At 35.6% G+C, this 26,038-nt stretch overlaps 1 protein-coding gene across 1 annotated transcript; it reads right to left on the minus strand.

Annotated features, from left to right (window-relative positions):
- Positions 1–3,614: 3,614 nt before the first annotated feature.
- LOC104218947 (carboxylesterase 15) lies at positions 3,615–10,476 on the minus strand. Its single transcript, XM_009769574.2, has 2 exons — positions 9,479–10,476; positions 3,615–4,081 (listed from the first exon to the last, which is right to left on the minus strand). Exons 1-2 carry the CDS (start codon positions 10,132–10,134, stop codon positions 3,754–3,756), a joined length of 984 nt encoding a protein of 327 aa, XP_009767876.1. The 5' UTR covers positions 10,135–10,476; the 3' UTR covers positions 3,615–3,753.
- Between the last annotated feature and the right edge of the window lie 15,562 nt (positions 10,477–26,038).

Raw genomic sequence — 26,038 nt, forward strand, 5'->3', positions numbered from 1 at the left:
TCAGTGGAAAATACTTCGACTAAGGTCTGTTTGATTTCAAACAAAATCCGAAGCCAAGTTGAGTTCGAGTTTGATTAAAATTCAGAGGTACTTTTCTATTTCTGTTTGTGTATTCTGTATGTATTTTCGTTTGTTTTAATAACTTGTTAATTTTTCACATTTTTGTTTTGATTAATTCTGTCATCTTTGTCTCATGCCCGTCTATATGATCAAAATATGAAACTATTTCTGTTGGTTGTGATTATTCACAATGTAAGTAATCGACTCGATTAAGTTCGTCGATTAGTTATATTATGAATTCTCATTTATGATGATGCTGATTGAAACAATCTGCTTCTATTGTTTTAAACTGATTATGGACAAATGTTGTAAATAATCAACTGATTAATACTCGTCAATTAAATCATGTTTGTTTACAAATCAGTAAATTCAAATGTATGATGTGTATGTATTGTTTTCTGAACAGGGCATTGTCAGTATATTGACAATGCTCCTGTGTGTGTTTGATCTTGGTTCAATGTTAAGTTCCAGTCTGAATTGTTATAATAATTTCAGTAATATGTTGTTATGATGTTAGTTCTGAATTCAGTGTGATTTTACAAATGTTGATTAGATGTAATTGTGTTAGAAGGTTACATTCTTAGTTAGGATTCAGTCTAAAACTTTAGGATTGGTTATAGCTGCTTAAACAGATTTTAAAATCTGTATTGTTAGATTCTGAATTTAAGGCAGTAATAACAGTAATTACAGTAGGAAATCTGGGACATTTTTTGGGACAGAATAGTGAGGGTAATGTGATAGAATAGTGGACTGAAAGTGGAATGTTGGTTGGCTATAATTTAAGATACTAATGGGAAACAAAGGGTAATGGGCTGCTGAAAATCAGGATAAGAGCACTTAGATTTAAAGTATTCAAAAGCAGTTTTAATGGAAAATTTTCTGATTTTTAAAAGGAGAAAAGGGTCCAGGCAGCACTAGAAGGGTACAGGACAACCCTGTATAAATAGAGGGGGATTGGGACTGATTTAAGGGCAGATTTTGAAAGAGAAAAATCTGATAAGAGAGATTTTTTTGAAAGAGAAAAAAAATCAGATTTGAGGGCACATTTTGAAAGAGAAAAATCTGATAGAGGCAGATTTTAAAACAGAAAGATTTTAAGAAGAAAAATCTGATTTTGAAAGGAGGAGAAATCTGATTTAGGAGCTCTTTTAGAAAAAGAAATAGAAAAGAAAATATTCGCACACACACACACACACAGTGAAGCTGAAACAGAAAAAATAGAAAAGAAAAGAAAAAAATCCGAAACTTTGTTGTTCTTTTTGGAATCTGTCCGGGTCTGTGTACTGATACTATTTGGTCTTAAAATCTGAAGTTCTTTAAGAAGCTTTACTCTTGTGAATCTGGGTTTCTCGGGTCTTGTTATTGCTCAAATCTGTGGAAATACTGATATTCTGCCAGTATTTTGTTACTGCTGCTACTGCTGAAATTTACTTCTTCTACCTTCATTTCCAGGTACTTATCTTTTGAATTTTATGTTGAAAAGAGATTCAACATGACAAATCCATGAAGCCTGAATTGCAATTCTGTTTCCAATTGTCCAAGTTCATTAGTTTAAATTTCATTTTTTTGTTTCATGTTAGTTAACTAGTAGTGAATTCAATTTGATAGCTATGAGTTAATTGTCTTATTTTGAAATTCATATAAAGCTTTGTAATAATGTTAGCCATTCCGAAATCTCATTGGTATAGGTATATGTGAATTGTCAAAACAGGGAGTAAGGCATAAAAATGGGCCATTGATTACATCCCATAATACCATTAGCTAAATGTAAAGTAGAATGGAAATATTAAGAAGTTACATTAGTAGTATATCTTGTAACAAATATGATTTTGTTTAGATTGGTATAAGTTATTATATGGTATGATGACAGGTATAATCATATGAGTAAAGTGAGTTGGTATAGCTCGTCATGATGTTAAGAATATTATGAATGTTTAGGCGTACAACTATGTTGTATGTAATACAATTCGAATTGAATCAATTTGAATAATAACTCTTTTCTCATCAATTTGATTATTTATCGTTATAAATAAACTGAGCAATTATAATTCTGGATCAAAAAACAAGCATGTGAGAATGAGGTGATATGTATAAGAACCAATCGCAACACTTTATATCAATGGTAAATAAAAGTAGAATTTGCACTAATTAAAATAAATAAAAATTGTTCAAAAATACTTCTTCCCTTCATAAATTATTTTTGTGAGTTTCATATGGCATTCATCCTTTGGTATATGTATATGTTGTATTTGTGAAGAATAGTATTAATCATGTTCTTATTTTACTTTGAATTTGAATAGTCTTGGGATGAACATAATTAATACTCGGAAATTATAGTCAACGGGCAATACTTAATAAATTGTGAATTCTTTTAAGAATTTAAAGGCATCCCCTAAAATATGAATTTTACAGGAATTTCATATAAAAAATGTGTAGATATAATAAACAATTTTGTGGAAAATCCATAATATTATTACAAAAATTTTACGCAATTAGGGATGCGTTCGCGTACCCTGATTATTTTTTAAAAAAAAAGCAAATTCGGATTATGCGTACGCGCAATTTCGAGCGAATATTTAAGAAAAGGATTTTTCCAAGGATGTTAAAATAATTTCATATAACCCGAGGTGTGCAGTTCATTATTTAAATAAAAAGGGTGATGATGTTCCTGATTTTATTTTAAATTTCGAACATATATTTTTTATAAAAACTATAACATGGACAATTTTATTGTGTACACGTACGCGTGGCATGATCCCCGGTAATTATAAAAAGTATATAATACGAATATACGTACGCGTAATTCGTCCATATAATTGTAAACAATAAGTAAAAAGCGGTAGTAAAATCATGCAATAAAAACGTATTTAGTAAAATCAAGATAATTAAGCCAATAATAAAAACAGTTAAGCGACCGTGCTAGAACCACGGAATTCGGAAATGCCTAACACCTTCTTCCGGATTAACAGAATTCCTTACTCAGGATTTCTGGTTCGCAGAATAATAAACAGAGTCATATTCTCCTCGATTCAGGGATTAAAATTGGTGACTTGGGACGCCTTAAAATTCCCAGGTGGCGACTCTGAAATAATTAAATAAATCCCGTTTCGACTGTCCTTCAATTGGAGAAAACTTCCGCACGCGCCCCGCGGGCGCGGTAAAAGGAGGTGTGACAATACCTAGTTACCGTGCTTAATTAAATATCGTGATCTTAATGCGTTCTTAATAGATTGATTTCATAGGAATACAGGCATTAATCTATTCAAAATAGGTGAGTAGTACTTCGGGAGAAGGTTATGAGAGCATTTATCGATTAATTAGCAACCATGAGTGAATTATACGAAAGGGAGAGTTAATTAGAACACAATATGAATGGTGAATCGATCACAACCCCGGAATACTTGTCTCTACTGAATACACAACAATAAATTCGTTGCTTGATAATTTCATTATTATTTAGAATAGTAGTATAGTATAATCATATTATTGGACTTTGATTTTAGCTAGATTAAATAACAATTTTAGTGAGTTAGTGAGTAATTTATACAAGTCTCTGTGGGTTCGACACTCAACTTATCATTATATTACTTGTCGATCACGTATACTTGCGTGTGCGTTTGGGAGCAACAAACCCTTTTCAATCCAATATTATAAATAACACAATTTCTCTAGCACTAACTAGAGTAAATATGGCTAGATTATGTTGTAATAACTTTTACTAGAGTTCTTGCAAATGAAATACTTGATCTCTTGCAAAACTTGATTTGCAACTTGTGAGAAAGGGTCATTTGTGAAAAACCCATGTTGCATTCCATCAAACTCAAAATAGTCAACTTCCTTCTTTAGCTCTTTCAACTTACTTGCATAATCTTCAACTCTATCTTTGAGAAGTTCATTTCCTCCTACAATCACCAATAGTGGGTCGAGCTTCATGGACTCCAAGTTTGGGCTTAATGGCCCAAAAGGGTTTGCTAGTGGGTGATCTGCAGTCGCTCCAATTGGAAGTGATAGCCTCCAAAACCTAATTTTGGGTTTGGCAAATACATCGTTAGCTGATTATAGAGCATATATTTCCAAATTTCCAATATAATGATCATGATACGAGGGAGTGGGCAGGGGCGGATGTATAACTTAAATCATGGGGTACGTGAACCCATGGTCCAATATAGGCGCACCAGTTCATAAAAACAACCTTTCGCAAAATTCTTCATTAAGTAAGCTTTTATACTTATTATTGTCTCATTAACATGTGACACGAATATGTCGTCCTCATCAAATAAATAAAGAACATGTTGTTTTAAGCTAGAGAAAACATTCATTTAGCTCATACATATCCTTAAAGCGTGATTTTATCTAATAACTGTTGAGATAACCTGGAGAGAATCATTTTCCTTTATCCAAATCCAATAATGGGTTTGTCATATCGATTAATAGATAGCTATATGAAGGTGAACTTGGTCCTACCAAATCTTCTAAAAGTGGATATCTTCTGGAAAGACATAAAGCTCTCCCAATTTATATATATATATATTGCTCGAGTTCATGCCATTACCTATAATAAAAACTTGCCGTCTGTTCTTTGTGATTATCTAGTCATGCTCATACAGAAAGTGAGCGTTCGACATTCCAATTGCATACAGTTAAGATAATATTATTTATTTGAGATACAAATTTTGGGGTTTTCCTTTTCAATTGAGTATAACAGAGAGGGAGCTCAAGTGTTTTAGTTTCCACTTTATAAGTTCGAACACACGACTCTCACTCCTTTTTCCTCCAAGTAAAATACTTTCTGAATTCAAGAGAAAGATACATACAGATTCAGCGCATATCCTCCAAAACTTTATGTTCTATGGAATCAGAGGCAGATTCAGGATTTAAATCATATAATTTAATCTTTAAGATTTTTAGCATTAAACCCACTATATTTTTAAAGTTATGAATTCATATTTATTTATTACAATTGTAGTACATTTCGCATCAAAAGTTATGGGTTCAATCTTAATGCTACATACCTCTTATAATTCATAGAATTAGAAGAAAAAGTGTAAACAAGGAAGACAAGGAAAGACGATACCAAAGTACTTATACTACTTGCTAAGCAGTAGTTCAGTGATATTTAATTTTTTAACGACTCGTGTACTCATATTCTTCAGCTACTTTGAATTATACAATCTTATGTTAGTCGGTTGTTATATCACTTTATGAAAGTTCATATACAGAAATTAAAATTACGTCAGAAATCTAGAAAAATAAAAATAAAAATAGGAGATCTTTTTCTAAATTCCCCTAACTTCAACATCAAGTGCGTCTCAGATACCATTAGAGTATAGACAAAATATGGAAAAGCTGATTCTCCTCACATTATATATCACTCCATATATCCAATTATTCTTCAAGAAAATATAAGAAAGAAAACAGAAAAAGAAATAGTAGCAAATTAGGTGGAATATGGGAATAGTGTAGGTTAGAGGTGGGACATGAGGAACGGGAATCAGAGGCGGAGCCAGGATTTGAAGTTTGGTTCGGATTTTCAACCAGTTTAAGTTACTAGGTTCTAAATTACTAATTTATATATATTCAATGAATTTCTCAAGATAAATACAGGGTTTGAACCAAAGCTATTGGGTTTGGTCGAACCCGCAACCGCAAGGCTAGCTCCGCCCGGGAATAGCTTTTGGTAAATAATCATCAGTAGAAAATAGTGAAAGTAAAGTTTACAATTTGACAGCAGCAAATGTTGTCAACAATCATGAAGTTGGAATAGTGTAAATAAAGTTTACAAATTGACAGCAGCAAATGCTACAGAATAGGAGTGGAATGCAAACTATTAAAGGGCATACTCCTTGTTGGGAGTGGTAAACGCACGGATCAGGTCGGATATGGTTCGGGTCGAAAATGGGTAATGAAAAAACGGATAAATTATCCGATCCGACCCATATTTAATATGGATAAAAAAGGGGCTATCGGCGAATTATCCATGACTTCTTGAATATGATCACATTTGGGAGAAATTCTAGTCTCCCAAACTTGAGGAACCCTCAATTTGAGACTTTATAAATGTAAAGTTAAATTCATTGGTTATCTATTGGTTAACCACTGATTATGGTTCTTATCCATATTTGACCCATTTTTAAAAAATTCAATATTCAACCTATTTTTTAATGAATAATATGAGTGGTTAACTATTTTCTTTTAATCAGTTTGCCACCACTACTCATTGCCTTTTATTTTATATACTAAATTTAAGATGTTAATTTGACTCATACAAAACGGTGTTTTCTAATAAATAATGCTAGTGTCAAATTGAATATAACTTAAGATGTTAATTGTTTTTTTTCTTTTTTTTGTCAATAACACTACTGAATGTTGTGAGTATATTACCAAAAATGCTTAAAGATCTTGTGCTACAACTAAAAAGTGAGACTGTTAACAGTGTTTTCTATCCCCCTCCCCCCCCCCCCCCCGATGCGTGGGATATCTGCTTGCCTTGTACGGGTTAAAGTATACTATCATGTTCAGTTCCAAAAAGGGGAAGTATGACACAATCATCTAAACCTAATTACCTCCTCATTCTGTGAGCATCTTTAAAATTGACAGGAGAAGGTAAAGAAAAATGAGAATTCAAAAGAATAAAAGGCTATGTTAATTAGATAGACTAGGTAGGCATTTGAATTTGGTTTGATTTAATTATCTATGAAATATTTTCTTTTGGAAAATAACATTTAGGATAAATGTTGTAATTGGATTATCTTCTAGGATGATTTTGCAAATTAACAAAACATATTTATGTTATTTTTGTGCGTTTGAATTGTTTTCTGACTCGGAAAATATTCAGATTTGAATTTCGAAAAAACAAAGCATTCTTCTGAAACTTTGGGTGTGGAATGGTGGAAAATAATTTTCGAAAAAAAATAACTTTTTTTCTGGAAAATATTTTATAGCATTTGGTTGGAGGGTGAGAAATATTATTTCTAGAAAAAACATTTATATATATATTAAAGATCGCTATTAACAAATCAGATAGATAGCGTTTTGATGAAATTTTTGTATATTTATAATAATGTACGAGTGTTTGGTTAAAACAATGATCGGAAGTTAAGAATTGAGATAATTGTGAAGGAAATGATGGAAAATATTTATACGATATAAAAATATTTTTCTGTCGTACCAAATACACTCTAAATACAACAACAACAACCCAGTATAATCCCACTAGTGGAGTCTGGGGAGAGTAGTGTGTACGCAGACCTTACCCCTACCATGGGTAGAGGGGCTGTTTCCAAATAGACCCTCGGCATCCTTCCCTCCAAGAACTCCCCACCTTGCTCTTGGGATGACTCGAACTCACAATCTCTTAGTTGGAAGTAGAGGTTGCTTACCATTAGAGCAATCATCTTGTCCAAATACACTCTAAATAAAGTTGAAATTAATTTTGGAAAAAGCATTTCAAATCAAAAAAGAGAGCATCTTTCGAGGGTATATTCCAAGAAAGTCACATCTCCACTACTCATGGGGCTAACAATTGAAAGTTGGAAATGGCAAGTACTGAGATGTGGCCTATAGTTGGTTTAGTAGATTTTCCCTTGACACCATACGCCAATGCTTCCACAACCCACCAAGAGTCAATTTTTTTAAACATTATCTTTTTGTTTTTATATCCCTCTGTCTGCATTGTCTTAATCCCACTAAAGTTTTTATCAATCCTTATCACAATAAATCCTTATCACAATGATAAGGTTCTGTCATTTTCATTCTAAAGAGCCTAATAAGATCCCATTCACACTCTTTCTTCATATAGTGCTTAAGAATGTGTAATTACCTTTCTTTTAATCATGTATATTTTAGATTTTTAGATTTTCTTAGATGATGGGATTTTTCTTGATTGACCACCACCTACTTTCACATCTCCATTTATGTGACAGTGCTTTAACTTAGATATGAAATTTAAGAAATAAAGAAATATTTTTATAATTTGTGGTCTTAAATTTGTCATAAGATTTTTATGACTATAAAGGCATTTTCGTAACGACGAAATGAGAAGTGTAAAGTTAAAATATATTATTATTTTAAAGATAGGAATGTGCCAATACTTTCTAAACAAGATAATATAAAAATAGGACCACATAGAATGTAACTGGTGGATTATTTTGTATGTGTATCATGAGTTGTCACTATCTTAACTTTGTACAAATTTCTTAGAAGTTTTATTTCATAACTTGATTAACGCTAGTTTCTGCATAAAGATCCTTGTTAAATATAAGCCACAGTTAATAAATATGTTGGGTATCCCGCATTTTATGTAAATCCACATTGATTATTAAATAATTCATTGGATTTTCAATTAATTAACTTGACAGAAGAGAAAAGACGTGCTTATATAGACAAGGTACATAGATTTTGGTTCAAACTTCTCAATAATTGAAAGAGAAGAATAAAAGATGTTCTTATTAGAAAGCAAGGTATCACAGTCACGATTTTAAGAATAGACTAATCAACTGATTTTGTATTTATTGGGAAAGGATTGTATTCGTGCTAAGATGATGTTGATGTAAAATCTTTCCTAATTCTTTATGGAGTCTTGGTCAAATATATTTAACGTATAAACGCGAAAAAAATCTTTTAATAGGGTTTCTTCCTTTTTATCCAAATTAATTTATGGCGGCTAAATCTATCTAATTTCTTATGTCAGCTTGCACTAAGGTTTTTATATCAAGACGACAAACAAATAATCCCACAGTGTATGCATGCGCGTGTGTATATATATAACTCAGAAATATACTTAAAACATAGACTTGGCATTACTATAAGGTACTTAGTCAATGTTTAGGAGTTCCAAATATATAGAGCATTTAATTTCTTTAAGCTTTGAATATATATATATATATATATATATATATACACACACCTATTTATAAAATAAAAAGGTATTACCTATTTCGTTTTATTTGATGTGACTCTTTCTTTTCTAAAAAGAATGATAATTTTTATATTTATGCTATTTAATATTAATTTTTTTGTTTTACTCTTAATGATATAACTTTAAAGTTATACTTTTTTTCCTCTTAAACTCTATTTCAGTCTAATATAAGATGAAATAAAGGGAATAATAAAGAGTGAAATCAGCAAAATTGACAAATTAAAACAACTAAGTGGAACGTTCCATTCGGGATGCAAAGTCCATGCTACGCTGAACATCATTCAATTCTTTGACCATATTGGTATCTTACTCTTAGTGGCCATTGATTCCATGATAACGACGATGATGGTTAGAATAGTACAATTCCTAGTAATTAACTAGTCAAAATATCTTAAAAGTTTTTCTTGGCCCTCATGAGTCATGACCATGCAAAAAACAAAAAAAGAAAAGAATAGAAAAAGGAGAAAAGACAAAAATTAAATATAAAAAAGAGTTGAATACCTGTCAAGAATTTCCACATTCAAGAAAGGTTCAGCAGGTCCCTCAGCTTCAGACTTAGTCCTCAAACTTCCCCCGAAAAATGGCGCCATGAGAACATAACCCCGTACTCTAACCGGCGCCAGCTCGGGCGAGCCAACCCAGAGCCTCAGGGACAAATGGTGCGCCATGTTCCCACCAGATGAGTCTCCAATTACAAAAACCTGATCAATCATTATATCCTTCATCCAAGAATCAGGCGTTTTTGACAACGCCTGATTCTGCAGCCACTTCATGGACGTAAAAGCGTCGTCCATGGCAGCGGGCAGACGAAACTCGGGCGCCAGTCTATAGTCGGGAGCGATGACAAGCGCTTGTAGGTCAGAGGAAAGACGGAGGCAACAGTTATGACAATTAGGCCACGTACGTGAACCTACACAGAAACCTCCACCATGAAAAAAGTAGACTATTTTGAGCTTGTTTGCTAATTTAGGTTTGTAAAGACGGAGATAGAGATTGTTTTTTTCGTCGTAAAGGCAATCTTTCCAAACGACAGAGCCATCGTCTTGGACAGTAAATTTGAAGTCAATTTGGTCGTCACTTGATCGGAAAATGGAGCCATCACTATAAAGTTGAAGGATACCTAAACAGTCTTCTATTACATGAGGAAAAGAGCCCATATTTATGTGTATATTTGTTTGTGTGTGAAGTTTTGGTTAGGAAGATATGGATGGCACAGAGGTGAGGGAAATCTGGAAATGAGGACTATAAATAGGGAGCATAAACCAACGGATGTTGCTCAATGGACTATCCTAAGGGTCTTTTTGGTAAAATTAGTGCTGAAAATCGCCCACCACATGCAAATGTATAATTTGCACAGGGTGTGGAATGAAACAGAAAGAGAACACCAAAAATCTCTTATTTTTCGTTTGAGGTTCTGGAAAAGAAAAAGTGGAGTAAAAAAACCACTCTGCTTCCACGTGCATGGCCCAAAAACGTAGTTTTGCAAAGTTGGTGTCAACATCTCCTTGGATAATTTTTTAGTAGTTCTTCTTGGTAATTAACCACCACTCCTATTGTTTATCGTAAAAATGGTACAACTAAATTTGTATTGTGGTTTATAAACACATGGATCAAATTGATCCGATAAAATAAAGTAATAAAGAACAAAGCAATTAGAATAAAAAGAATTGAAGAAAAGACAAGCATGTACTTCAGAATTTTCCCACCGGAATCAAGAATAATTTGAAAATCTCGGTAACACTTGTGTAAAGCTTGAAAGAAAAAAATACCAGTCTTTTGCTATCAGTATTTCTTGATGCCTTACAATAGAATAAAAACCTCTATTTATAATAGAACTATGATCTACCAATTGACTACTAATACTAATGCTACAATAAAAGGTAGTAAAAAGGCAATAAAGAATATTAAAGGGTAATAAAGCCTAATAAAAATGATGGAAATCTTGGGGTCTTCTGTGATTATGCCTAATATTTCACTTGCTGGGAAAGCCAACGTTAGCTATATTTATTAACCATTTTTTACAATTCAAATCAAATGACAACAATAAAATCGAATAGTCTGAAATAGAGTAATAAACTAATAACCGACGTAAATCCAAATACAATCTCAGAAACCGGTATCACGAATACATGAGCGTCTAGAGTACTACATATAATAGTCTAAATAAAACATAACTGTCTAAATCAAAATAAACAGCTAAGATAACAAAGAAGGGGACTTCAGGGCTGCGGAGTACCTCAAGTCTCCACAGAAAGTTGGATCTGGACAATCTCACTCAACGCTGCTAGGATCCACTCCGGTATCAACACAGAAAGTGCAGAGTATAGTATGAGTACAACTGATCCCATGTATTTTATAAGTACCGAGCCTAACCTCGACGAAGTAGTGACGAGGCTAGGGAGTCACTTACAACACCTGTACACAATAATAATAATAATAATAAGAAAGATAGGAAAATGAAAATAAAGCAGTTAACTCATAAAAACGAACTCGAATCCAACTACCAGAGAGCCTAGAACAACAAGTAATATAAATTTATCTCAAAATACCAAGGCAGATCAAAAAGTCATAAACAAATACAACATATACAATCCGATGTATGATGTTTGGATATAATTATATATTTTTAGTGCATTACTTATCTCATATTTAGGTGCTTTAATGTTAAATGATACTATATTTATACTTAATTGAGTTTATTTTGTGTGTAGGTGTATTAAAAATGAAATTGAAGCAAAGTAAATATTGAATGTGTAATCCACGCTATAAAACAATATTATAGTTGAGCAAAGAAGAAGACAAAAGAAAGAAACACTTGCAAAGGAAAAAGAAAGGAAGACAAGAACGAGAATGAACAAAGAAATGACAATTAAAGCAAATTTAGGCAAATAAACAGTTGAAGTAATGTTAGGCGACAGAATTGAAAACGAAGCAGCTCTATGGAATTGAAAACGCGAGATTCGCTAGAGAGCATGCGATGCGAGAGATTTAGCTCGCGTTTGGCAGTACGCCGCGAGGCTTACCGCGAGGAGGAGCTCGCTACAAAGCTTGCGAGGCACAGGCTGCAGCGAGGTGGAGCGCGCTATAGAGGTCGCGAGGCACGGTCTGTAGCGAACGTGTTCCGGATTTTTAAAGCCTATTGTCTCCTATTTGGATTTGGACTTGGGTATTTTGTTTAGGTCTTTTCCCTACACATATAAATAGTCATTAAACGCCATTTTTTAGAGGAGACCTGAGATTGGACCTAGGGAGAGCACGGAGCTGCCGTGAAGGCCGGAGTTTATCATATTCCATCTTTCTTCCATCAAACTTAGTAATCTTTACTTTTTCTTGATGATTTGTTATTTCGCTACCACACCTATGTGGAGCTAAACTTCGCGTTCTAGGGTTGTGGTTTTCATGAATTTGAAGTTTATTAATTATATTACCATTACTTCGAGTTATCATCTTTAGTTGTTTTTCTAATTCTGTGCATAATTTTTTTTTGGTAATTAATTTTTTATTACCAGGGAAATATTTACAAGTATAACAAAACCCTATCAACTATCCTCCTATGTTTGGACATGCAACCCCAAACTTAGGATCATCAAAACTAAGTAACACACGTTCCAAGTATAGACAAGCTAAGGGTAAAAGTTTAACTCTTGAAATCTTTTAGCTAGACTAAGACTCAAGTTTCCTCGACAATGGACCTCTTGGATTATCGTTTTGTCCAGCTCCTCACTTCTCCTCTGCTGCCTGCGAAAAGTTCGCCAATTCCTTTCTTGTCATATATAGTACACAGTACAAGTTAGAAGCATTCTATATATTACTGCTGATGGCTGTTTAACTGTAGCATGCTTTGTAGCCCATTTTATCTCTTCATTCCACCCAGTCACATCTCTTTTGATACCAAGCCAGTACAATAGTTTCCTCCAAACCGTTGCTGAGTAGGTGCATCTGAAGAAGATATAATCGTGATCCTCTGTACCTCCTTCACACAACGAACATGATAGATTGACTAATATTCCCCAAGTGATAAGCCTGTCTCGTGTATATAGTCTGCCCAGGATTTCCAGATAAAATATGAAGATCCATTTATGACTGTTGGTGTTATTACATATTAGTCTCCTCCATTCAACTTTAGGGAACTCTCCTCTAAGCTTATTATACATGTCTTCAATGGAGTAGCTCCGTGCATTCATCACCTCCTCCACTCCTATATTTTCTTCATTTAAATATTTTGTAGCTCCTAAATTTTTTCGAGTGATCCAAGTAGCTCGTGTCACGTTTACACTCCATATCACATGCTGTTTTATATAGTATGTATGCATCCACTATATCCATAAGCGATCCTTCTTCTTACACAAATTCCACAGTTGTTTAAGGATTGCAGCTCTGTTCCACGTGAGAATGTCAGTTATGTTTAGTCCACTTGCAGATTTTGGCCAGCACAATTGTTTCCAGGTCGCTGAAGCTTTGCTGCTACCTTCTGCTTCACTTGTCCAGAGAAACCTCTTGCAAATTGTTTTAATCTTTAGAATAATCTTCTTTGGTAGAGGGAAGATTTGCGACCAAAAGTATTGAATAGCAATCATAACACTCTTGATCAATTGTAAGCTTCCTGCAGATGATATAAATTTTGCTATCCAATGCTTAACTCTGCTGAGCATCTTATCTAGTAGGGGCTGACACTGGGCTACAAATAATCTTTTGGTGCTTAATGGAACCCCCAAGTATCTGAATGGTAGTATGCCTGTGGAGAAGCCTAGGCATTGATTAATCTGATGTTGGACTTCCACTGGTGCCCCTCCAAAGTAGATACAACTCTTTCTTGGTTTGCAATCAATCCTGAGGAGCTGGAAAAGTGTTGAAAACACTCATAGAGCAGTTGAATGGACACCACATCACCTATATAAAACAACAATAAATCATCTACAAAACTGAGTTGCACTATGTTCAACTTCTCACATCGGGGATAATATTTAAAATTAGGTCTGTCTTTCAGAGTTTTTAAGATTCTGGTCAAGTATTCTATGGCCAGAATAAAAAGATAAGGCGACAGTGGATCCCCTTATCTTACTCCTCTTTTGGCATCGAAAGAAGCCGTTGGCTTTCTATTTATAACAATAGAATAGTACACTGTAGTGACACATGTAATGATCCACAAAATAAATTTCTTTGGGATGCTCAGTTCTGTGAGCACCTGTTCAAGAAAAACCCCACTCTAAAGAATCATAGGTTTTCAGCATATCAATCTTAACCATATACCTAGGTGAGATACCTTTTCTTCCATATCCTTTTACAAGTTCATGCCCCAGTAGTAAATTATCATTCAAGACTCTGCCTGGTACAAATGATGCTTGACTCATGTCTATTAAGGAGTCCATCACTGGTTGCAACCTGCTTGTGATCATCTTTTCAAAAACAATTTCACCTCCTTTTGCTTATATACCTTATTGAAGCCCCTCACATTCCATGTAGCTATCTTCATGTAGAGTTGGATGGGGTGGAACTCTTCCTACATATGATCCTGTGCTATTTTGAGGATCATCATCATCAACCTATCTTGTGCTTCCTCGTGTACTTCCACTCTTAAAGGAGATAATCCATTAGTAGTGGTGATAATCTATTGAGCTGGGCTTGCTTGTCCTCCTCTTCCTTTTGCTTTTTGCCAGGCTTGCTGATTACCATCTGATACATGTGATTCACTCTGCTACACTTGAGTTGTCTGCTTTCCTGTGTCCTTTCCAGCTTGTTTAATTGCTCCTATTGCAGCCCATTCAACTACTGGCTTTTTGTTCCTTGTCTAATGCATACTTGTACCTGCATTTTGACTTTTGCCCTCCTGTTTTGATAGTCCTGCCCTCTGTTGTTGCTGTTTTACCTTATAAACTTTGCTATATGCCCCAACTATGCCTTGCTCTCCATCACAATCATGCCCAACCATAAGGCACTTCTTGCAATATTGTGGCAGCCAGTCATACACCACCGTCTGTTCAAATTCCTTCCCTGAAGGGTCTTGTACAGTGATGCTCTTTGGTAGCTCTTTTGTGATATCCATTTCAATAAGGACTCTAGCATTAAAGATCCTTGCTGTATTAGTTGTGCATTCGTCGGTATATATAAGGCACCCTAATCCACTTGCAATTCGACTAAGAGTCATTATTCCCCAACAGTCAGAGGCAAGTTAGGGAAGCTGGCCCAAAATGGTATAGTCTTTAGGACTTCATTATACAAATTAAAATCAGCTGACCATGATTTTTGTGTTATCGACTTTGTTCCCATAGTATGTGGCCATTAGTATGTGGCCCTGAGTAAAACACCTCATTTTCTTCCATGCTATTGAACAGTACAACAAAATATCCTTCATTATGAGAGTAAATTTTTGGTTTGGCAGAAAAGTTCCACGGCGAGGCTATAAATCGTTCCATGGCTCATATTGATGGTGATTCCCCAATAACATACATTATAACAACCTTCTGCCACTTCGCATTTTCAGCTTCTATCTCCTCCTGTTGTAACTGCACTTTCCTGATTCCATCTTGAATCATAGGAGGTATGAATACTAGATCCATTCCCCTTACAGCAATCCTATTACTAGTAAATAGATTTGCCTAATTTTTCTCACCTTTCCTAGGATCTGGCTTTGGTATTTCTTGGACTGGGACACTAGTAGTACTTTTTTGCTTGCCTTTTTGCTCCTCCACTTGGTTTGTTTTGCTTGCAATGCCGGTAATCTCTTGTTTTGGTACTCATTTCACCGTTGCACTCTTCTCTTTTTGGAGGTTCACTGTTTTCGCTAATGGAAGTAGCAGTCGATGAAATAGTGATTTTTGCTGCGCTTTCCACACCAGTCACCATACCCACAGATTTAGGTATAGAATTCACCATATTAGGACTCAGATTTCCAAAGTTGTGTGGTGAATTCATCTACATGGCACTCGTTCCTTCAGAATTAGGCACTATCGCTGTCATCCTTTTTCACAACCTAGGGTTCCTAATTCTGGAGAGTTTCCACAATTTCTTCCCAAAATTTCATTCCGGCTACCTGATGCAATGAACTCCGCTAGTTGAACCTTTGTCGCAGTCCGTTTCGGTCGTCCTCTCCCCATTTTCGATCAGCGCTTGTTATCAGAACACACTTAAGGTGCGAGAGAGAGATAGAGAGAGAGAGATAGATAGATAGATAGATAGATAGATAGAGAGAGAGAGAGAGAGAGAACAACCGTTCCATATAGTTAATGTTTTGATTTTCAATTTGTGCATAATTGCTTAATTGTTTAGCCAGCAGTTGAGTTCTATTTACTATCTATGCTATGCTTGGGAAAGCCGTGTTTAGATTAGAGTAGAATTAGAGAGAGCTTGTTTCTGAACCCGTAGCTCGGGGAAAGATTTTGCGGTTAGGATAGGAATATACTTAACAACCTTGCTTAGTTGAATACCGTGTTATAATCGTTCATGATAGATTCAAGACCCTAGGAATATAGGGTTGATATATTATGGATAGACGGATAGTATTGTGGGAACATGCTATTTATATAAACGATCCGGTTAACTAGCAATCATAGATAATTCGGATTAACAAATATAATTACGAACTCAATAGGATTGACAAACCGACCACAACCCTAGAATCTATATCTCCCTTGGTTACATGTTTAAATTTTGCAATGGTAGTTGTAATAGAAAAGTTAAGCTTTTGATAATCTTGGACAGCAAATTGATTTAGTTTGCTTAGTTAACGGTTAATCTAAGTCTCTATGTGTTCGATATCTGACTTTCGAGTCACTTTATTACTTGACGACCACATATACTTGCGTGTGTGTTTGTTCCCAACAAGTTTTTGGCGACGTTGCCGGGGACTTAGTTATTGATTATTTATCTAAGTTTAGCTTTTAGTTGATTTTTGTTCAAGTTTTTAGTTTTCTTATTTAGTTAGTATTTTCTTTTCTTATTTTGACATGACATCTTGGAATGAAAATTGTTTGAATGATGATTATTCTTACTTTGATGATCCTGGTCCATAATGTGGAAGACCCCACTGGTGGAAAAATTATCAGAATATTCAGGGGAACGAGTTGTGCGCACAATCTTAATCCTTTAAGTGAAATATTTGTAATATGTGTGGTGGTAAAGATGGCCATTGGGATGGTTGTCCTAATTCTTTTCATCCTTCTTTGAGCCCTTATTGCGATCTTTCTAATGATGTTTGTGAGTTTGATAGGGGCAATAAAGTGCATGATATAGAACGTGATGCATATATTAGGGAGATTCTGAGGCAAGTAGCAGAGCAACATGATAAACTTAAAAAAGATATGAAAAGAATGAGGGTATCAATCTCAAGAATGAAGGACAATATGGAAGAATTGAATGAAGAGAGCAAGTACCAACAAGAGGAAAATTTTGAAAAAGGAGATTTTGAGTCAAACTTGGCTAGTGGAACAAGCTGAAAGATTGGAAATATATGAGGCTCAACGTGAGAAAATTACAGACGGGATAAAAGACTTAATAGAAGGAAGAGCTGAACTGGGACAAGAGATCAAAAAATTTGGCAATGCTATTCATGATTTGGGAGCTCAATTGATTGCAAAGGTTGATGCATCTAATGCCCAACAAAGTAGTAATGAGTTGTGTGAAGTTAAAAAGGAGCTTATACGCCAAATTGATGCGCTAAAAGTGGAGAGTCAATCATTCAAGCATATGTTTGTTGATGATGCCCATGTTGAAAAAGTGTACTAGAGCCATGGGAGGAAGCGGATAATGTTATATTTGAAGAGTCTAGTACAAGTAAATATGAGGATGTAAAGAGTAATACGATTCTAGAGTTAGGGCGTATTGGACCTCATTCCATAAATTTTTCAACATTGTGTTTGGATGATGACATGGAAATCTAGCCACCTGAGCCTTTGGAGGAGCCAATGGATAAGGAACGCGGTGGCTACATTCTTGAATTTGTTGTGCCAAAAAGCAAAAATTGCATTCATCATCTAAAGGTCAAGAGTGTAGAGCAAAAATTTTATTGCTTGACCTGGTTTTCTTTATAGCCCCACCAAAGGAGCATAGCCGTAGATTGGATGCCATGTTAGAGGTGCAATTCATAAGTTCGAGGTGGAGGAAAAAGTGGTTCAAGTCGTGCCGCGACGTTAAATCAGGCGCTTGTTGGGAGGCAACCTAGCTTTACTGCTTTCTTTTATTTTTTATATTTTTTATTTTATTATTTTTGTAGTGTCTGTTTTTATTTTGTAGGATTATAAGCATAGAAAAAAAGCCATTGGAAGAGTGCAAAAATAAGTTAGATGATGAGAACTAAGTGCGGGGTGCCCACACAAATAACCATGCCTGGGGGAAGTCTGAGTACCCCGTGAGCCGCTATTGCTTCAGCCTTTGGCCTTTCAGGAAGTTTCTTGTCCACATTCATTATTGTTTTGCTTTATTTGTGCATTGGGGATACTGCACTCTTTTAAGTGTGGGTGGGAGAATTCCTCTAGACAATTAGAAGTAGTATGTTAGAAAATGTTAACTTTTTATTTTGATTTTAACTTCTTATTTTTGTTTTCGTTGTTGTGTAGTATTTTAGTAGCATAACTTATTTTTTTAAAATGTGGAAAATAAGAAAGAAAAAAAATCAAAAAAGGTAAAAAAATTGGACTTTTCCCGATGATGGATCTCCTAGATAGTTTTCTTGAGGGTTTAAAGTCTAAACAAAAAATTCAAAAATATGTCTTTTTAATATTTAATTTTTTTAGGTAGTAATAATCCACTGTGATTTTTTTGTGCCTCGTTTCTTTTTCATGGGATGTAGTTTGAACCTGGTAGTAGTTTTTCCTCTTTTTAATTTTTTTTATTTTTAGAGTAGATTAGAATTTAGGGAATAAATGGAGGAAGAAAGATGAGATTCCTAGGCGCCTTGGCTTGTTTAATAGGAACATATTTAGGCTTTGACATGTGTAGTATCTTCCATATATTTTGAAGTTGATCTTGATGCCTTTATATATTGGATAGCATGTTTTATGACACATATGTCTCATTTTCTTGACTTATGTTCACTTTGTGCTTAAAGCTTAACATCTTGTGGCTCCGTGAATACTTGCATTAGTTTGGGAGTCGAAATGAGACTGTCCTTACTGAGTCATGTGCCATGTGTGGTAAGATTTTTGTATAGCCCATGTGTTGTACTTGTGTCTAGAACTTGCCCCGTATATGAGTCGAAGTGAAATTTTAGGTGATACTCGGTTTGAAAAATGATTTTAGGCCTTCTTTGATCGTTTTGAGCTTAGTGCTTATCACAAATAAAATTTATCCCTAGTTACACCTTTTGAGCCTGTAGACATTTATTTGGCACCCATATTTCAAGCATATACCCTTTTTATTTTTATTTGACATTATTTTGATCCTTTTACCTCTTAAAGCACTTTAATCATGAAATGAGTGCTAAAAGAATTAAGGAGGAAATTTGGGTTGCTTTCAAGTGGAACCAAATGAAAGAATGAAAGGTGCACTTGTTTTGTTAAAAAAATAAAAAATTTAGACCACTAGAAATTTTTTTTTGAAAAATAAGAAGGAAAAATTTAGATGAATAAATTGATATCTTGTTCTTGATAGTGGGTATGGATTAAAGTAGTGCCTAAAGAAAGAGGGAACGATGTTAGAAATAATTTTAGTTGTGAAATTAAGATTGAGATTGAAGAATTTGCGCTTACAGATGATTATGCGATGTGTTAAAGTTCTTAGGAGGATTAGCCACTATTCCTAATACATCCTACCCGTCCCTTAAGCCACATTACAACCATTAAAATGTCCTAATTGATTTTAGATCGAGTGAGCCTACATTAGTAGAGATTTACATTAAGGGCAAGCCTATGGTACCTTGCATGCATGTAACTTCTTTTGTGAGAGTGAGAGATTTTCTATGATATATATGAGTCCTTAAAATATATTTGAGCATTTGATTTGAATGTATGGATTCAAATTACTCTCTTGTTCTTGTTGTGAGGGCACACAGTTTCACAAGGGACAAGTAACATTATTATACTTCTCTCTATGATGTTGGGTGTTCAAGCCATGAGAGAATTGTGACATTGAGTTCGTTTTGAGGCTAGGATTGTTAGGAGCATGCTGTCTTTGTTGTGAATATTTGTGAAGTATCGCATAAGAAAAGGGAAGTGTATGTGATTGCATATGCTAAGATTTAATTGTTGCTATTTGTTGCTATAAACCATGGCCATTGGTGTAGTGTGCCTCCATTGTGTAAAAATAAAGTGCTCAAGGATAGTGTGAATTATTAGTTGAACCGAGGACGAGCAATGTTTAAGTGTGGGGTAGTGATGTTTGACTATAATTATATATTTTTAGTGCATTACTTACCTCATATTTTTAGGCGCTTTAATGCTAAATTATACTATATTTGTATTTAATTGAGTTTATTTTATGTGTAGGTACATTAGAAATGAAATTGGAGCAAAGTAAATATTGAATGTGTAATCCATGCTCTAAAACAATATTATAGTTGAGCAAAGAAGAAGACAAAAGAAAGAAACACTAGCAAAGCAAAACGAAAGGAAGACAAGAAAGAGAATGAACAAAGAAATGACAATTAAAGCAAAGCTAGGCAAAGATACAATTGAAGCAAAGTTAGGCGACATAATTGAAAACGAAGCAGCTTCTATGGAATTGAAAATTCGAGATTTATTGTTCACTAGAGAGCATGCGACGCGAGAGATTTAGCTTGCGTTTGGCAGTGCGCCGCCAGGAGGAGATCGCTACAGAGCTTGCGAGGCACAAGCTGCAGCGAGGTGGAGCGCGCTATAGAGGTTGCGAGGCACAGTCTGTAACGAGCGTGTTCCGGATTTTAAAGCTTATTTTGTCTCTTATTTGGGTTTGGACTTGGAAATTTTGTTTAGGTCTTTTTCCTACACATATAAATAGTCATTAAACACCATTTTTAAGAGGAGACTTGAGATTGGACCTAGGGAGAGCATGGAGCCGCCGTGGAGGCCGGAGTTCATCAGATTCCATCTTTCTTCCATCAAACTTAATAATCTTTACTTTTTCTTGATGATTTGTTGTTTTGTTACCATGTCTATGTGGAGCTAAACTTCGTGCTCTAGGGTTGTGGTTGTCATGAATATTGAAGTTTATTAATTATATTACCGTTAATTCGAGTTATCATCTTTGGTTGTTTTTCTAATTCTGTGCATAATTGCTTAATTGTTTGGCCAGCAGTTGAGTTTTATTTACTATATATGCTATGCTTGGGAAAGCCGTATTTAGATTATAGTAGAATTAGAGAGAGTTTGTTTTTGAACCCGTGGCTCGGGGAAATATTTCGCGGTTAGGATAAGAATATACCTACCAGTCTTGCTTAGTTGAATACCGTATTATATTCGTTCATGATAGATTCAAGACCATAGGAATATAGGGTTGATATATTATGGATAGACGGATAGTATTGTGGGAACATGCTATTTATATAAACGATCCAGTCAACTAGAAATCATAGATAATTCGGACTAACAAGTGTAATTATGAACTCAATAGGATTAACAAACCCACCACAACCCTGTAATCTATATCTCCCTTGGTTACATGTTTAAATTTTGTAATTGTAGTTGTATTACAAAAGTTAAGCTTTTGATCATCTTGGATAGTAAATTGATTTTAATTTGCTTAGTTAACAGTTAATCTAAGTCTCTGTGGGTTCGACATCCGACTTTCAAGTCACTTTATTACTTGACGACCACGTATACTTGCGTGTGTGTTTGGTCCCAACACTGCGATGTGAACCCGATCCTACCATTTAATCATCTGTCAATATCATAATCCATCCTTATTCTGCCATTCTAATTCATTACCTTTCAATTTCCATTGCGGCATGCAACCCGCTACCTAAACAATTTCAATCAATAATAGAAATTTAACAACCAAAATTTACAAGAATTTCTACATCAAAAGAGCAAAAGTACGGGGCAATAAAGAATCACATAATAATTAAAGAATCTCTTACAACTCGAATGTCTCAACCTTACCAACTCATTGGTATCTATTAAATAGACAACTGTGCACGGAGAAATCGGAGGGTCCAATTTCCTCGTCAATATGAGGCCCCGTGAACATACTTTCCAAGGCTCGAGACTGGGGTCGAGGTTCACCTTTGAGGGCGGCCGATGCTCGACCTCGGGGCAATATAGATCAATGACTATATTGGGAAAATGGGGAGTTCCCAAGGCGTGAAGCTAGAGCCGACAAAACCTGTCAGGCTAGTTTGAGATTGTGTCATAGCAGTAGCTAAATGTCACATCCCCATATCTTTGTAAATAAATATACTTGTACTTTGTTGGGACTCCCCTCCTATATAAAGAGGATCTTTGTCATTTTGTAAGCCTCTCTGTTGCTTCAGCTACTCCACACGAAATATACAAGAACATTCTAATTGCCCTCATTTATTATTTTCTTTATTGTTCATCATTTATTGCTTATCATTGGCCATAAAGAGCTTCCGTTAATTTTATTATAGCTGTTAGTCACATTTCGACTGCCTTCGATAGCTCGTAGTCGAGCTCAGGAATCGACCTCGAGGCCCCGAATCCATAAGCTCAAGACCCCGATAATTGGCCCAACAGTTTGATTATCGCCCTATCCTTAACTCTTATTTCGTTCCTAAGTCTCACATCCATATCATCAAATGCTTAACAAACTAGCATAAAAATAGATCACGTATTTTTACAGTCCCATCAACAAATTTAATTGTTATTACCATTTTCACGGTAAACAAGAACTCATGTAAGTGACATCACGTTATGGAAAGCAACAAATATTACAAAATTATAAGGCAAGTAAGACATATGACAATGTAGATAAGGGAGTAAAGCAAGTAGAGACAAGTAGCAAACAAGCGTGGTAGGGATGGGCAATTTAATACTAGAATAGTTAAATGACAAGTAACGATTATGGCATAAAAATCAATAAAGCATGTAGCAACTAAGGCATGAAACAAAGTATATCATGAAGTAACGAATACATGGAAACAAGCATCTTAACGGCGTATATACATTCGTCACCTTGCATATACGATGTTTCCCACATAATTCACAAAACACATAGTTCAAGGTTCCCTAATTCCCTCAACTCAAGGTTAGACCCAACACTTACCTCACTCCACAACTTAAGAAATCAATCAACCATGACATTACCTTTTGAACAAGCCTTCAAACCAATCAAATCTAGCAAATTATTGACCAAATGATTCGAAATAAGCTTTAGAAACTACCCACAAATGAAAGAGGTTCAATTTTGATCATTTTTTGAAAAATTCAAGAAACGCCAACCTCAGACTTACTTGGTCAAAACTCGAGTTCGGACCAAAACCCGATTGCTCATTTACCCCCGAGCCCGGTTATGTGATTTGTTTCGAAATTCGGCCTCAATTCAAGGTCTAAATCTTAATTTTACAAAACACCCAATTCTTCCCAAATCCCTAATTTTTACCATAAAAATCCTATATTTAATTGAAATCTCATGAAATGTAATGGGTAATTGAAAAAAATGGATTAAGGTCACTTATAAATGAATTTGGGAAGAAACGTGTCTTAGAAAATAACCTCTAGATTGATTAGGGTTGAGAAATTGTGTGATACGAGCTAAGTCCCATTTTTCCCCTCCTTTACCCAGTTGCAGGTGTCCCAATTGCGAAGTCATGTTCGCAATTGCGAACACTACAAATGCGAGACAAGGGTCGCAAATGCGAACCCTGTCACAGAAAAGCATAAGTCGTAAATGCGACAAAAAGATCGCAATTGCGAAGACACCACCATCGCAAATACGGCCTGGAACTTTGCAAATGCGAAGCAGACTCAACAGTGCACTGAGTCTCAAATGCGACTCTGAGATTGCAAAATGCAACTTGGAGATCGCAAATGCGACCTTTGATAGTCCGTAAATGCGAAGATGTTCCTCGCAAATGAGAGATTACCCGGTCCAGCCCATGCTAGCAAATATGAACTCTTGTTTGCAAAAGCGAGGCTTGCAATTGCGAGCTAGACCTCGCAAATGCGAGATCTGCAGCAAAACACCAGCAACAGAAGTGCACCAGCTATCTTCATATCAGCAAAGCTCATCCGAGACACGTCCGAAACTCACCCGAGCCCCTCGGGCCCCAAACCAAACATGCACACAAGTGTAATAACATCATACGAACTTGCTCGTGCAAAAAGATCACCAAAATAATATCTAAATCAACAAATCAACCCTCAAAATGAATGAAATTTCAAAGTAAACTCAAGAACAACTAGAATCACATTTTAAGCAACTTGCGGTCGAGCATAGTAAATTTTCAAACTTTCTAAATTCTAGTTTTTGGAAAAATGACTCAAATCAATTTAGGAACCTCTAATTTCAATTCCGGGCATACGCCTAAGTTCCAAGATCACGATACAGACATACTGGAATCTTCAAAATACCAGTCCGAGTTTGTTTTCACAAAATGATGACCATGGTCAACTCAAGTTGTTTTTTTAAAGTCAAAAGTCATGTTTTCTTCAAATTTCACATAAAAGCTTTTTAAATAGTGACACAGACCATGCACGCAAACCAAGAAACATCAAACAAATCTAGTAGAGGTCTCAGAATACGGAATTAAGGGCTAATATCCAAAATGACCTGTTGGGTCATCACATTCTCCACCTCTAAAACAAACGTCCATCCTTGAACGGACATAGAAAGGTACATGGACTAGTGAAAAGGTATGGTTATCTACTCCGCATTAGCGGACTCGATCTCCCACGTAGCTGCCTCAATTGGTTGACCTATCCACTGCACTCTAACTGAAAGTAACTCTTAGATATCGAATTTTAGACCTACCGGGCTAGAATGGCCATCGACTCCTCCTTATAAGTCAAATCCATGTCCAATTGGACTTAATTGAAATATAATACATGGGACGAATCACCGTGATACTTCCAGAGCATGGACACATGAACACCTAATGGAATACTGATAAGATAGGTGGAAATGTAAGCTTGCAGGCCACCTTACCAACTCTCTCAAGGATATCAAAGGGCCTGATATACCTAAGGCTCAACTTGCCCTTCTTCTCGAACCTCATCACTCCCTTCATGGGTGAAACCCGAAGCAATATACTCTCTCCAACCATGAATGGAACATTGCGAACTCTGCGATCGGCATAACTCTTCTGCCTAGACTAACTGTGCGAAGTCGATCCTGAATCATCTTGACCTTTTCCAAGGCATCCTGAACCAAATCGGCACCCAACAACTGAGCCTCTCCCGGCTCAAACTAACCAAGTGGCGAATGAAACCACCTCCCCTATAGGGAATCATAAAGAGCTATCTGAGTACTCGATTGATAGCTATTGTTGTAGGCAAACTCCGCAAGCAACAAGAACTGATCAAAAGAACCCCTGAAATCCATAACACATGTACGGAGCATATCCTCTAATATCTGAATGGTGCGCTCTGACTGCCCGTCCGTGTAGGGGTGAAATGATATACTCAAATCAGCTCATGTGCCTAACTCACACTGTAAGACCCTCTAGAAATGTGATGTGAACTGTGTGCCCCGGTTAGAAATATTGGACACCGGCACACCGTGCAGATGAACAATCTCGTGGATATAGATATGAGCCAACCGCTCTGAAGAATAGGTAACTGCCACCGGAATGAAATGCATCGACTTGATCAACCTATCGACAATCACCCATATAGCATTAAATTTCTTCTAAGTCCATGAGAGTTCAACAATGAAATCCATGGTAATAAACCTCCATTTCTAGTCAGGAATATTCAGCCTCTAATGCAAACCACCAGGCCTCTGATGCTCGTACTTCACTTGCTGACAATTCAAACACCAAGCCACATGTTCAACTATATCTTTCTTCATAATTCTTCACCAATATTGCTACCTCAAATCCTGATACATCTTGGCTGAACCCAGATGGATGGAATACCGTGAACTATGGACTTTCTCAAGAATCAACTCACGAAGTCCATCAACATTGGACACACAAATCTGACCCTACATCCGTAATACCCCATTTTCTCCAATAGAAACCTTCTTGGCATTACC

The sequence above is a fragment of the Nicotiana sylvestris genome, chromosome 9 (genome assembly GCF_000393655.2).
Source record: "Nicotiana sylvestris chromosome 9, ASM39365v2, whole genome shotgun sequence".
NCBI lineage: Eukaryota > Viridiplantae > Streptophyta > Magnoliopsida > Solanales > Solanaceae > Nicotiana > Nicotiana sylvestris.